The sequence below is a fragment of the Trachemys scripta genome, chromosome 3 (assembly GCF_013100865.1).
Source record: "Trachemys scripta elegans isolate TJP31775 chromosome 3, CAS_Tse_1.0, whole genome shotgun sequence".
In the NCBI taxonomy this organism is placed as follows: domain Eukaryota; kingdom Metazoa; phylum Chordata; order Testudines; family Emydidae; genus Trachemys; species Trachemys scripta.
This window is the reverse complement of record NC_048300.1, coordinates 145534854-145550330: the sequence shown is the minus strand read 5'-3', so window position 1 is coordinate 145550330 and position 15477 is coordinate 145534854. Positions and strand designations below refer to the sequence as shown.

The following is a 15477-nucleotide window of genomic DNA, read 5'->3' as shown; positions in this document are numbered from 1 at the left end:
TACTAAATTGTCTCCTTTGCCACTCTTTAGCTTGATGGCTTTGTTTACCTTATATGTAAATATACTTTCCTTGTACTCTGTAATCAAGCCAGCCAGACATGCCAATCTACATTCCTTTATCAGGCTTGGTGTATGCACTGCCTTCCAAACACACTTGAAGAACATATATTTCCAGCACACACACATATGACTCTTTTTATACAGCCTGTACACAATGCTTTTTGGGAACAGTGTGTCACTAGTCTGTTTCTATATGATACCTTACATGACACCTTTTTATATGCCACTTATGACAACTGTGTGTTGTGGGTACTGAGTGTGTCAAGCCTGATGTGAGTTGCATTATGGTGGGCCCTCTGTCATTTGGCATTGAGGGGCACCCAGGGCCACAACTTATTGGTTAACTTTTCATGTAATAATCTCTGTGTCTTCTACCTTGATGTCCATTTTTCATGGAAAAAGAATAGATCCACAATCCTGTTTGGGCCGTATGTAATATAAATGGTGGTAAAAGCACAGCTGGGAAATATTTAATGCTCCCAATTGAATTTCAAATAGAAAAATTAAACCTAAGCAGTTTATTGTCCAAGGTGTCCTGCAGTTATGTCTAGGTAGCATTAAAAATCAATTTGTGTTTGGAAAAAAGTATATTTTTTTTAAAAGGGGAGGGGGAGCAGGTAGGGAGGAAGTTGGAAAGGAGGAAGAATGATTGAGTCTTAATGTATTTTATATAATTTTAGAATTTAGAAATTGGGGAGGGAACTCCAAAAGTTTATAAGGTTCATTTAAAAATGTTTTAAATGTCTCCCTTTTTAAAAACAAACAAAACCTCTTCATTTTATAATCTTCATGTGACATCTACTACCACACTTTGGGTGGCTGAAGGCACAAAGGAGCTATGTATCTGAGATGTAGCTTAATGGACAAAAATATCTTAATGTTTTCTGAAATATAGTTCTGAAACTTTAAGAATTTAAAAATGTTTTGAGTGGTGCTAGTTGCACTTGGTTCTTAGAACCATTTCACATGTCATTAAGAATCACAGCACAGGAGAAACTTTTATGATCATCAGAATGCTCAAATTGGCACTTAAAATATACTGTAATATAAAATACCCTATGTTGAAGGTGTGAAGGAGAAAAGGTCATAATTTTCTCATCAGGTTTATTGTGACATTCTAAACTGGGATTCAGAGCTTTTTAGAATATTTTTGTATTCATTTTAGGAAGTCATTTTTAATCAAGAATATATTGTTTAGACTTCTTAAAATTCTTGCATATATGTTGGAAAGTAATCCAGTAACCCTGCTGAAAAACTAGAAATAAATTAAATTTAAAGATCAGTTTTTCATGTTAATAATTTTTCATATTAATTATTTTTCACAAAGTGTTGAACTCCAAATGATTCTAACACTGGAAAGTAATATTCTCAAGCCAAAAATTGACATCTCACTGAAGTGCTTTATCCTAATTTATCTAAAATACATATTGTATTGTTAGTGTTAAGGAAATGGAATTGGAACTATATTAAGCTGTATACAAGCACTTTAAAATCTCCTGTTTGTTTATTCATTGTCATTAGAAAAGTTAAGATTGTCTCTTTTGGTGCATGGGAAAAACTGTGGCAAACGGTATTTTCCCCTAAATATTTTTATTTTTTCTATTTTAGGAACAAGAACTTTACCAGAAAGAAGATCTAGGAGTCAATGAAGTGCACTATGTAGATAATCAGGATTGTATAGGTATGTACTTGAAAAACATGTATACTGTGTCATTAAAGTGTTATGGTCCTGGAGCACAGTGGCTTTCAATAGAATAGACAAAATATGTTAAGTAGTGTAGTAATTTTGTCGTATCAGTGACCATCCCAGCATTGTGGATCCTGCTCTGGGGTTTTAGTCCCTGATGCTGCAACTGTGTCTGTGTGGATTCAGAAGTCTCTTCACTGATGCAGTTGCAAGATCGGGGCATATTTATTTTATTTTATTGTGGCCATTGTTGCAGATGACCCTTCACCTCTCTAAGTACTGCCTAATTCTGCCCACTGAGTTGTTTCTGCTGAGGGTCAAAGGTGGAGATTTCATCAGAGTCTCTGCAAGTTTATTTTTGCAGAGAGCAGGCCAATAGTTCTGGCAGAAATTAATTCGGGGAAGAGTCTTCTGCCCTATTTATATAATAGTAACACACAGAACCCCAATCAGTAATGGAGTCTCATTGTGATAGGTGCATATAAATAAATGCTCAGACATCGAACTTGCCCTGAAGATCTTATTATCTGAGAGTGGTGAACATGTGGAATTTTCCAGGTAAACTAATCAAAGCAGATAATGTGAGGTATACAGAGCAATATTTTTGTTGTGTAAGGAGATTAAAAGATCTGTGAACCAAAGCAGAGATGTTTGTATTTAAATTTTTTTGTCAGATTTTTCCCCTTACACTTGTTGCTTGAACAGGGTGAATTAAAAACAAAATAAAAATATATTTGCATCTGAAGAAGTGAGGTTCTTACCCACAAAAGCTTATGCTCCCAGTACTTCTGTTAGTCTCAAAGGTGCCACAGGACCCTCTGTTGCTTTTAATAAAAATATAGGTATTGCTTAGTATCAGAGGGGTAGCCGTGTTAGTCTGAATCTGTAAAAAGCAACAGAGGGTCCTGTGGCACCTTTAAGACTAACAGAAGTACTGGAGCATATTCTTTCGTGGGTGAATGCCCACTTCATCAGACGCAAGCCTGATGAAGTGGGCATTCACCCATGAAAGCTTATGCTTCAATACTTCTGTTAGTATTAAAGGTGCCACAGGACCCTCTGTTGCTTTTTAGGTATTGCTATTGCTTTCAGGATGTGGTGAGAGGGTTAAAATGGTTTATCTGCTCCAACTTCTGTTACCCTAATTGGGGTTATCCAGTATGATGAAGAGAAAAACTGACTTTGACATGCAATTCAGTGCAGCATTGACTATGGTAGCTTCAGGATCCCCATGTAGGGAAGCAGTGATGATGGCAGGGTACTCCCATCTGGCATCAGTTGCAAAGTCACCACTGGTGGTTCCTTCTGAGCATCTATAAGTGTGTTCAGATATCTTTCCTCCGAGGCAGACATGGACATGCATCACTGGCTCTTCATTGGCCACTGGTAGCCATGTCAGGCAAAGATGACTGCTGACAGAACAGTAGGAGATGATCCAGGGAAGAAAACCTAAAGGGTAGCAGCAAGAAAAGTGCTGTCTTGTTATATGAACACAAACCAGCCCCATCTGGTAGTCTGATATGGGTACATTTCCATGAATGTTGTCATGGCTCAAGGAGGTTCCAATTCCTAAAAAAAAAAATCATTTTTAATTATTTCAGATACATATTTTTTTTCAAATGTGCCCCGGAAGCAGAAAAGGACTTTGTTATCTTAGTTAAATGGATGAGAAAAGACAATAACACTGGTTTCTGTATAAAAATACATTTTCATTTGAGGCTTTGCTTTTTGTGTTGCTCACTGTTCAAAAAAGGAGACATATGAGACTGAGATGTGTGAGTATTGCTTTATATTGCACCTTCCAAAATGTTCCAACTTCCAGTGACATCTGATAATTTATAATCAGTAGACTCCTTAAATATAGTGTTGATTTGATATGTCTGTAAATCTCACTGTTCTCTGCCTCAGTGGAGATGCTACTCTTTCCTGACACTGGATCTTGGGAATAAAGGATTCTTCTGCCTAAATCTCTGAATTTAATATAGTTTCCTATAATAGAATTAAGGCAGGGCAGTAATTGCAGTGAACATCTGTAACTAGTATTTGAATAGGGTACAGAATAAAGGTAAAAAGAACAGGAGTACTTGTGGCACCTTAGAGACTAACATTTATTAGAGCATAAGCTTTCGTGGACTACAGCCCACTTCTTCGGATGCATATAGAGTGGAATAAATATTGAGGAGATATATATACACACATACAGAGAGCATAAAAAGGTAGATTATGTTGGCTTAGACAGTTACTTTTCAAATCATCATCTTTTCCTTTTTCCAAAGCCAAGGTTGGGTAGGGCCAAGGTTGTGAGCAGATTTCACGCAAACCTGTTTTGAGCTGCCATTTGAGCCTGTTGTTAAGGTGTTGTCTGGATCGTTTTATATACCGTGTTATACAGCTGTCTTCTCTCTCTCCATGCAGTCTTCCAATTGCTGGCAGTCGGTATGGGGTCATTTTAGTGATATGGTCAAACCATTGTAGTTAACATCTTTTGACGATTGTAGTCACTCACTGCACTTTTTCACTTTTCTGTGGTTTATCTAGTTTATCTAGTGTTGTTACACCTACGGCCAGTGGTGCTGGAACAATTTGTATAATGGGGATGCTGAGAGCCGTTGAACCAAACTGTAAATGATGGAAATGCTGCCACATCCCCAGCACCTTAGTTCCAGCACCTATGCCTACAGCACAGGAACCTCATTTCAAATGTTTGTGGCTTTTTCTCCAGGCTCTTTGTCAGTACCCATGTTTCACAACCATAAAGTAATGTGGGTACAATGACTGTTTTTATATAAATCTAGTTTTAGCTGTCACAGACATTGATTTAACTATCCCAACATTTTTATTCAGGCATGTGAACATTCGTTGTCAATAGCTATCTGCCTTTCTGTGTCATCTTCACATCATTTGTTATATGTTATGATGGAACCCAAGTAGCATAAACCATCTACTTGTTGGTTACTACACCACTGATGACTAGTTTAGCCTGTTGCTTGATTTTTGATGTTGCCATTAGTTTGGTCTTTCGTTCATTTGTTTTTAATCCCCATTCTTTGGATGTTGTGTACAAGTTAGTTGCTGCTGCTTGGTTGCATTCCTCCGCAGGGAGTATCATTACAATATTATCTGCAAAGTCAAGGTGATGGATAATTTCTCCCCAATATTCTGGAGCCTCCACCGATGTTACTAAGAGAGTATTGGACTGAGTACGCATCCCTGTTTGACTCCCCTTTTCACTTCAAACCACTCTGTCGACCCCCCACTGACTCTTATTGCATGCCAACCTAGGCTGTACAGACACTGCGATATTTGAATCAATTTCCTGCTAAAACTATACCATTTGAGTACTTTTAACAGAGCCTCTCTGTTAACGGAGTTGAATACTTTCTGAAAGTCAACAAATGTGCAAAATAGATTCGTTGATCTCTCTCTCCTGCCCCACTCCCCCAAAGATTTGACGCAATACAAATCACTGATCTATGATGGACCATCCAGGTCTAAAGCCAGCTAGTTACTCAGAAAGGATTTCCTCTGCTTTTCTTTTCATTTGACCGAGAATCACTCTACAAATACCTTGCTAGGAATGCTTATAAGACTTATTTCTCTGTAGTTGTCATAATCTGTCAGCTCACCTTTCTAAAATAGCGATACAATAATTTAGTATTGCCAGGTTTCAGGGACTTCGCCCTTTGTCCCTGAATAGTTTGTAAAGGAGCTGTACCAGGTGTCTTGTTGATTTTTTCAGGGGCATGATTGCAGTTTCTGATTCCAATATGTGTCTTCCTTCGTTGTTGCCTTCACAGCTTGATAGCCTCAAAGACTATTCGTGTTCAATAGCTGATTAAAATAGTCTTTTGATCTTTATCTACTATATAGTTCCCCTGAGCATGGTGTAGCTGACTTGTTATAGGTGTTAACTTCTTTGATAATCTGACTTTCTGAAAAAGCCCTCTAGCATTACTTTATGTAAGTATTGTTCAAGCTCTTTGCCTTCTCTCCCAAACCAGTCTTTCATAGCTCTTTTTTTTTTTTTTTTTTTTAAACCATTCTTTTTAATTCCTTGTGGAGCTGTCTGCATTTCTTTTTTCCACTCCGGGCAATCTTTAGCTTTCATATGTTATACTTTCTATTTCTTCTAGGTAGGTTTTCAGTCTCTGGTGTCACCTAGTCTTTCCTTTTTTTGGATACGGCCTCACTCCTCCTTGCTCATGGCAGGAATTTATGTATTTTGCCTCTTCCCAGAATTGTTCTACTGTTGTGTTCTCTAGGCCTAAGAGAGGGGCAAAGTGGCCACTAATGGTGTTCTGAAAGGTCACCATAGTGTCTGTATTTTTCAAAGCTTTGATGTCATAGACCCCTTTGTCATCTTTTGCAAATTAATATTTCAAAAGCCTAAATACAAACTCAGAGCAATCACTGCCCCATGGTCTGAGTTTGTATTTAGCCTTCTGTAGATCTTGCAGTCTTGGACACTTGTTTTCCAGTGTTGTTTTACTAAGATGATGTTGATCATGTTTTTTGTAGTATCATCATTAGAAATCTTTGTTTCTTTATTGACTCATCTGTGCTGATATGCTGTGTGTTATTTAAACAGATTGCTTCAGTTCTGTGCTGCCAACAATCTGTCCCCTTACTCATTTCTATGCCTTTTTTTCCCAGGTCTCTCAGTCCATGTTTTCATTCCTCAGCTTGGCAGTAAAGTACCCCCTGTGTTTTTATGATTCTATGATTGTGATCAAAAAACCTCTAGAGATGGTTCTGGGAATCTCTTCTTGATGTTCATTGTAAAATTTGCTTATGATGCTGTCTTCTGCATCCGTTGTGGGTGTGTAATTTTGTATTATAGTCACATACCTTGTAGTTTAATGCTCATTATGTGAGATGACACATGTATAGCTTTTCAAAGAACTGTAAGCTTTTTCTGGTAATATTAAGGCAACTTCTTTTGTTTGGTCATGTCTGTCTTGCCAAAGTAAATGATTTTACAGTGCTTTATGGAAAGTTCGTCACTTCCAATCCTGTGTGTTTCACATATTCTGAGACTGTCTATAGAAAAGGATGTGGTTATAGTTTTGTTAACTAACATTCTGGCTTTGCCGCATTGATACAGCGTTCTCATATTCCAATGTGTACTCTTATTTTGTTGCCAAACAATCTGTTTGTTTTTATCTAGCCAAATTTTTGTGGTAGCGGAAATTCCCAAACTGCTGGCACAGACCTTTTTGGGCTGGGCGTAGTCCGATCTAATTTGATCCTTGCCTGTTTTATCAGTTTCTTGGCTTAGGTAAATACCTACACAGAAGTCGAGGCAGCCCTCTCCTGGTCGCTACTCATGAAGGGTGCTTGAGTTGCATCATGAGGAAGTTAGAGTGAGGCATTTAGTTTGTAGTCCCCACTCCCACTTAAGTTACCACCACCCTCTCCAGTGCATGTGCAGAGATAGGTGCCTAAGAATAGAAAGCCAGCACACCACACGCAGAGCCACCTGAACTAGACAAAGCGAGATGCAGATGAGTAGGGTGTCCTAAAAATTGGAAGGGGTGGGGTTTAGGAGACTTTATCAAGAGTTAGGTACCTAAGTCTGGGCTGCAGGGAGGCCAGGTTTAACTCCCCCTATCCCTGCTGGAGAGAGAGGATTTGAACAGGGGAGTTTTGCCTCTGAGGAGAGTGTCATAACTACTGGTCTATGGGACAATCTGATGTGGCTCTCCCATCACTCTGATTGAAACTGTTCCATTTTGGATAAATAGAATCACTGGAGCAGGGGGACTGGACCCTGGGTCTTCCACCATCTAGATGGGTGTCCTAACCACCAGGCTATAGAGTCATTTTCTCTCTCTTTCTGGCCCAATGACTAAGTATTTATCTAAATTGGAGCAATTTCATCAGGAGAGATTGAGGAGACCACATCAGAATATCCTATAGCCAGCATTTTAGAGCACTCTCTGAAGAGGTTGGAGACCCCTGTTCAAATCCTGCCTCCCTATCAAGCAGAGGAAGGAGTTGAACCTGAGTCTCCCATATCCTGAGTGAATGCTCTACTTGCTAGGCTAAAAGCTAGAAGGGACTACTGTGACAGATTTATGTTACCAATCTGCCCGGGGCGTCAGGTGATTAAGCTGAGGCTGCAGGATTTTTAGGGGACGAGATGGAAGAGCACACCAAGTGACTGAATTTTAAAGCTTTATTAATAAAATAATAAAATAACAGCAGTGAGTGTTGGGACTGTTTTTATGTTACTTAAAGGAAGCAAGAAAGTGTTAGTACCCTAGCCTTAACCCACTTTTAGACTTACACATGCAGTACCCAAGGCTGACCAAGCCTGCGTGTAATGTAAGAAGAAAAGGAGGGGAAGGGTGGATGGGAGTTTTTGTCCTGGTTGTTTAGGGTCCGCTGTAGTTTTTGACTTGCTTTGGCTTTTGGGAGGGTTTTTAAGTCATGGGTTCTTTTGGGGGTGTTTTTGTTTAGGGCCCTCTGTTCCTGGTGCTTTTTGTACCAGTCCAGACTGGTTTTTTGTGGCCTTTTCAGCTTTCCCCAAAACACACCGGTGGCTGTGAGATAGTTAGTTATTTTTTCCTTGTTATTTTGTTACTTTTCGCAGCCCCTGCAATTTATTCAGCCACTCTCCTTTCTCACGGCTGGTTGGGGGAGGGGTGGACTCCCCTAATTCTTTCTTGGCAGGTAGCAGAGTGTGTGCAATGGCCTTGGGCTGGAGTCAGCTCCTTATCTTCGGGTGTAGCTGGAACATCAAGTTAACCTGTTTGTTTGTTTGTTTGTTTCTCCCCCTTCGGCCTTTCGTCACCTGTAAAGAAACCTTTCATTCCACACTTACACCTTTAACCCGTCCCAAAATGTCTTGCGATGCTTGCAACAGTGTTAGCAACATGCAATGCTGATCTGCCTCCCCAGGGGACCCCCTGAGGGAGGGGGGGCCCCTGGGTTGTGACATTCCCCTCTTGATCCCGAGTCAACATTTTGTTGTGAGGGGTCACCATTTAAGTTTTTACCCTCCCTTGGACACGGTGGCTAGGGTTACTGTTGTTTTTTTACGTAAACAGCAATATAGCACAAACAAAATGGTTAGGGCAGCAACAATTGCATACACTAGCCAGTAGTGGCTTCTGGCTTTATTAGTAACATAGCATAACATGTTTTTTGTTGGCATAGATGCCCCATTTGGATGGCTGTGACAAAGACAGCTTTTTTTAGATTAAACATGTGCTGCCACACTGTAAAGGAGGAGGCATTTGTTTGGAATATGTTAGTTGTTTGTGTGTGTGTGTGTGTGTGTGTGTTAAGGGCAGGAACACATTGGGTGTAATTTATGAAAAATTAAACACCACATAATTAGAGATATTAACCATACTTTGCATAACGGCGGGCCAATGCATTGCAGAAATGATGTTCCTGAGAGTGTAACAGCAAATTAAGGGACCCCCTGGGGTAGGTGGTTTTTTAAACACACGCAGAAGTATTGGTAAACACATGGGCCTTAGTGGGGGCATATTTTGATGCTTTTTTTTTAAGCAGATGTGTTGATTTATTTTACAAAAGTGACCTGGCAGTGCCTTTTTTTAAATATATATATTTTATTTGAGGGGGCTTTATAAGCCACAGCTGCTAAGTGTTGCCCTTTGCAATTTATATGTGCTGATAGAAGATGTAGTCAGCACATACTGCTTAGCCATGTTAGTGGGGGGGCACCACCTTGTATATGTTGCGATGGGCCACCTAGTTTTAGAGGCAGCCTTTTTAAAGGCCTGGTTGGATTTTTATAGTAGGGGCCCTTTTGGGTTAATTCCGTTTGGGATTTTATTGGGGAAGGATATGCAGGGCCAGGGGACCAGAGGCTTTTGGCAGGGGGTCGCCCCTGGAAAAATACTCAGGTAATATGTGATGCCACATTTTTAGGATGCTAAGCCACAAGTGCCCCCCTGCCAGTGGATAATTGACCTTTTTTTTTTTTTTTAACCATGGCTAATTTTGAACAGTGGTAAAATTAACAAAGGAGGACAAAAGCGTTGCACACCCGAGGATTTTTATAGATATGCGCTACTTATGTGTACGTTATATTATATTAATAAATTTTGCAGGCCTGAAGCAGCGAGAGCGGTTCCACCACTTTTGTTTGAGGTTTTCCTGGGCTTTTGCTATTACTGCTTGGTTTTGTTAACAAAGCAAAAGAGGAAAGAGCGAGAACAACATGAATGCACCTATTGGGGAAACTGAGGCACAGACCAAAAACTCCCTAAATTATTAGTTGTTTTGTTACAGCCCTTTTTGGCTTTTATTATGGATGTTGTTTACTTGGTTTAGGAGGTTACAACAATGATATTGCATTTAGGGTTTAATAATTGCTATTTCCTGCCAAAGGGCCTTTTATTTTTCTTTAGGCCATTACATGAGGAACAGGGTTTGCCCTTTAGGGGTTCATGGGAGGTTTGGGGGGCCACCCACCAGGTGTTTTCCTGTGGCCCTGCTGTGTCTATCCGGACTATGCACTGTTTTTAAGGCACCTCCCCTTTAGCCTTGCGCCACTCTGTGGCTTGGGCCCCATTAGCGGCGTGAGCCAGGGATAGCCTTTGGAGGCATTTTTTTAAAATTATAATTACTTAGATAATTTTATGGATATCTGGAAACCCGGATGGTCCAGGCAGGTGGCTGGTTTACAACCGACGCCCATGACGCCATGACCAGAAGCCTAGGGAAAAACATACGTTTTGAGCTGATTGACATGTGCCCATTTTAGTTTTTTTTGGTAGTTGAAGCTGGTACACTACGGGCGAGATGCAGTTTACAATGGAGTATGGACCCACCCACTTAATGTTTAGGGTATGGGCTGCTTTTTTTAGCTTTTGTAACTTTACTTTGTTTTTAATTTGCCATTTTTGCATGTTTTTAATGATGGTTTTTTTACATTTGGCCTTTTTAAAATTTAAAATGGCTTTTATGGCTTTGCGGGTTTTATATAGCTTCTTTCTCAACTGGGCAAAGCTGAGACTTTTTTGGTTGGGGCAAATAGTAAATGTGATTATTGGTAAATATAGTATTTACATTATATTTATATTTGTTTATTAGTGGGTTGCTTATATATATAAAAACTGTTTTCCTCTAGTCAGATTTTGAATGAGTCCCAATCTAGTAGGCATGCTGATAGCACACTTGCCGGATCAAGCTCTGCAGGCAAGATAGACTGGGAAACACCTATCTGCACCTAGTTTAAGGGGCTTAAGCATGAGAGAGGCATCCAGATAACTCGAGAGATGCACTGGGTCTATGCACAGAGTGGGAACTTAGGCACTTCAATACTTTTAATACATAAAAAATTTAGGCGCTGAGTGAGCTTTGGTGCCGACAGGGCTAGAGATCAGCCAAGAGGAGTTTTGTGGATTTCAGTGGTGCTTAAAAGTGGAACTTAAGCACTTTAAACTCGAGTTTAGGCACCTAAGTCCCTTTGAGCATCTGGTCCTAGATTTCTTAGTCATTTAGCATTAACCTAAGAGCATGGGTATACTTATTACTATTATCTTCAGAAAACAGAATTCACACGTATTAAGTCTGAGGGTTTATATAAACAGTCAAAGCACCATGGCTTTAAAAAGCAATCATGCCCAGTGTTGCTGTGAGTATGCTGAAGTCTTTTCAGCTTTTTTTAAGCTTTTGGTCATCCTCTCTTGTTGTTGCTATCATGGATTTGTGATCCTTCCTCATACTGTTGATTCAGCACAGTGAGAAACCTGTGTGAGAGACTTTTAAAATCAAAACTGTGTATAGGCTTAAAAGACCTAGTACACCAGTGTATTTCCATCATATCCCAGTTTCATAGCTGAAACTTGACAACGAGCTACAGAATACTGCTTAAATCAATAGCTATATATGCCAAACTTGTTTGTAGTGATTAGATTTCTCCTTAACCTAAATTAAGATGGTTGTAATAATTATACGGTACCATGTTGGTAATATTTTTGATGTAATATTCTTGTTCTGATATGTAATTATATATAGCATTTTCACAAACGTATTGATTTCTGTTTTACAAATAGATCTGATTGAAGCAAAATTAGTAGGTGTGCTGGATATTTTGGATGAAGAAAATCGTCTTCCACAACCAAGTGACCAGCATTTTACTTCTGTGGTGCATCAAAAACACAAGGAGCATTTCAGACTATCTGTAGGTTTACTTATGACCTCTTCATTATTTTATAAAAATAAGTTCCCAGAGTGGATGCTAATATGATGTAAGTTAGAAATCACTGTGAATAAAAAAACAAGTGGAATCCTCCAGTGATGTTCATGCAGTCTGGTGGCAGCATGTTGCACTCCCATTCAGAAAATCAGTTCGGGTCTGAAGGATGGCAACAGTAGGCAGCCCTTATCTATCTATCTCTCTCTCTCTCTCTCTCTCTCTCTCTCTTCCCCCCCCCCCACCCTTGGAGCTTTCTTGGCCAGAATGATGGCCAAGATCATTCCAGTACAAACCAGTGTTTAGACTTTATCGAATGATTTATTGAAAAGTAGAAAAACTTTCATTTTAGAAAGTGTTACGTATTCATCTCTCCCTTTTAAAAAAACAAAGTGGGACTGGTGTCTTAACTAATTCTGTGAAAACCTTTCTTTATGCAATGCCAATCATATGACATTCAGACATTTTTACAAACTAAACTCAGTTTAGGTTTTATTGAAAGGTTCACTAAAGGTTTAACTTATGTAAAACTTGTGCATAATTTTAATTTTAGTGGATATCACAATCTCCCATGCATTCTAATAATTTCCAGCTATGAAAATAAAATAAACAGGATTTTCACTTAGATGCTTTTATAAAGGCAGAGTGGATACCATCAAATAGGCCTTTTCTCCTTATCTCTCCAAATTCCTTCAAGATTTTTAGCTTTGAGTTTTGGCAAATATCTGTTTAGTCCAATTTTCTCAGTTTCCCAGTTAGTACTTTAAAGATGAAATGGTAGAACCACCTGGGATAGTGTTTTTTGTGTGTTTCCTCCTCCTCCTCCCTCTCCCTCCCCCCCCGGCATATACTGTTAGTCTGGGATTGTGTTAGTCTTCTATGTATTTACAGGCAAATTTTAAAATACAAAATCACAAGAAATGCCACTTCCATAAATACAGGCAAATTTAACAAAAGTATGTTTTCCTCTAAATTAATACTTATTTCCTTAACTGGATTCCTGTGCTATGAGAAATTCTTGTCAGACGCTTTAGGTTTTAGTAGTCCGCTGTTACTTGCAGCCTTTGGTTCCTAGTTCTGGCTCTGACAGTTGGATACAAGGTGAAAGATCCAGCTATTCAGCTCTTAATTCAGAAGTCTACACAGCTAATTTGCAGCTGTTGTAGCTTCCATCCCGTGACACCCCATGCTTGGACAACTCACCAAGGCAAATTTCAGCATCACTGTCTTACTTGTAAATAATTTCATCCAAAAGATAAATTTGAGCCTCTATCCCCTATTATTATGACAATACTGTGCACCAAACAAACATTCTATGCCACCTGTAGGAATTAATGTTGGACTAGGAAGCAGTTGTGATGATAAAAATTATTAATCTTGGCAGTTGCAGTGGCATTTTACTGTGAGTTGCAGGCTCATTCAAACTTGAAAAAGCTCGGGATGAAGAAAAAGTTTGAATCCCAATGAACTGAAATAGTGGAGTTTCTCACAGCTTTAATCTTAACCTGTAGGAAAGGCAGAAAATATTATTTGAAAATTTACTGTTTGAATTTTGTCCCTAATGATTTTTCTGTGTAACTTGGGTTTTTATTGCAGATTCCCAGGAAGTCTAAATTGGCTGTTCACAGAAATATCAGAGACGATGAGGGCTTTATTATCCGACATTTTGCTGGAGCAGTGTGCTATGAGACGGTAACTTGATTTAACAAACTCATGTTAATTATTTCATTTATACTGCTCTGTTCTCCTTTATATTATTAGTATTTTCTTACAAAAGCTAGGAAATTGAGACCGCTTGGCATAATCAGGCAAGTTAAAAATTCTTTGGGTTTAACTTTAAATGACCTTCCTCTCCCCCCACATACCCCCCAAAAAAGACATGGCCACTTCAAATTCTTCTTTATGATGATTAACCCAATACGTCTAACCATTATTTAATCAATAGAAGTATAAATATAATAGCTTGTTGTTACTGTTAGCAAAATTCTCCTTGATTCCAATACCATAACATTGGGTGCAAACTTCTCAGTCTTTGGTTTTAGTTAATTTAGTTGGTAAGACTGACCTTTTAAATGCACCTTCAAGTTAGCAACTAAAATATCTCAATTATTTCTCTCTTCATTTGCCAACCCTAATATGTACTAGTTAAGGTCTGAATAATAATTCTGCATTTCTACAGCACCTTCTAAGGATCACAAAGAGCATCACAAGCATTAATATATCAAGCTTCATAACACAGCTGAGGGGTGAGGTAATGAGAGCTGAAAATAGAAGCCAAGGGTGAAATTCTGATGCTATTGTAGTCAATGGGAGAACTAGCACTGACTTCAGTATGGACTAGGCTTAGTCAGGATTTCAAATCCCATCTCATGACTTCCAGTTCCGTGCTTTAAACATAAAACCAGCTTTTCTCCTTTTACTATTGTTAGTGTCAGACATAGACAATAAATATTCTACAATTACATTTTAAATATTTTTCTCAATATATTTCCCCCCCCTCAAATTCCTGGTATTTTACCATTAGGTATTTTTGTTGGGATATTTTGACAAAGGACGTCTTTATGTAGGACAGAGTAAATCTATTAGTACTGTGAAGTTTACATGCAACGCTTTACTGGTTTGTTTTCTTTTCAGACCCAGTTTGTGGAGAAAAACAATGATGCTTTGCACATGTCACTTGAATCTCTTATATGCGAATCCAAGGATAAGTTTGTCCGGGAACTATTTGAATCTACCACTAATAACAACAAGGATCCCAAACAAAAAGCAGGAAAGCTTAGCTTCATCAGTGTGGGAAATAAATTCAAGGTATTGGAATATTAAAAATGAGTTCTTTCCTTTATTATGTTGCTTTTAAATTGCTTGAAATGAATGGAACTTTAAGTAATTTGAGTTTCATGAAAAAAATCCTCTTAATCAACTATTCTTCAAATAAAATGTAATAAAACCACATATTCAAGTTAAATGATGGCCTGTGCTATGCAAATAATGAAGATGGTTTGAAAGTAATCCTTGCTTTTATTTTAAAATGCAGCAGCTTATAATTCTTTTTTTTCCCAAATCCAAATAATGCTTTTGAAGCATAAGTTCCAAATTCTTGTTCTAAATCTGGAACCTATAGTTCTAAATTTGACAAAAAGTGTTCTTCCATTCTATTTGAAGGTGTAGAGGTAACAGTTTGTCAGTAAGTTGCCACCTCAAAATTTAAAAGCTAACCTTAAAACTGGTTTTCCTCATTTAAAATGGTGTACGACAGCAATAGTGATTGCTTTGACAAATATTTTCAGTGTGCCGAGTACTTCCTTTTTCACTACCTGACCATAGTATCTGATGCTTCTCCTAATTTTTTCCTTTCTTCCACTTACTGTAAAGCTGACCTTCAAGCCTTGTCTTCTCCACATGTTTTCTACTTCCTTTCCTCTTTCAGCAGTTTTATTTTTAGCTGGATTATTTCAGCTCAGGATGGCTAGAGAGAACTATAGGGAAGTTGAGAGAGGAAAAGCAGGCACAGCCAGGGGTTGCAGGTAAATTTATTACCTTAATGGACTCATTA

At 38.6% G+C, this 15477-nt stretch overlaps 1 protein-coding gene across 11 annotated transcripts in view; it reads left to right on the top strand.

The window, feature by feature from the left end:
• MYO6 (myosin VI) overlaps positions 1–15477 on the top strand; it is a 166671-nt gene that overhangs the window by 101003 nt on the left and 50191 nt on the right. For 10 of the 11 annotated variants that reach the window (XR_004645196.1, XM_034766178.1, XM_034766177.1 and 7 more), the window contains 4 exons: positions 1669–1741; positions 11785–11912; positions 13521–13616; positions 14559–14732. Coding sequence is in view for 10 of the 11 variants with exons in the window: in XM_034766178.1 (XP_034622069.1) it covers positions 1669–1741; positions 11785–11912; positions 13521–13616; positions 14559–14732 (471 nt within the window). In the remaining variant the exon portion in view is untranslated. Of the gene's footprint in view, positions 1–1668; positions 1742–11784; positions 11913–13520; positions 13617–14558; positions 14733–15351; positions 15443–15477 lie in introns of those variants that run through there. The other variant, XM_034766181.1, reaches the window with a different exon arrangement.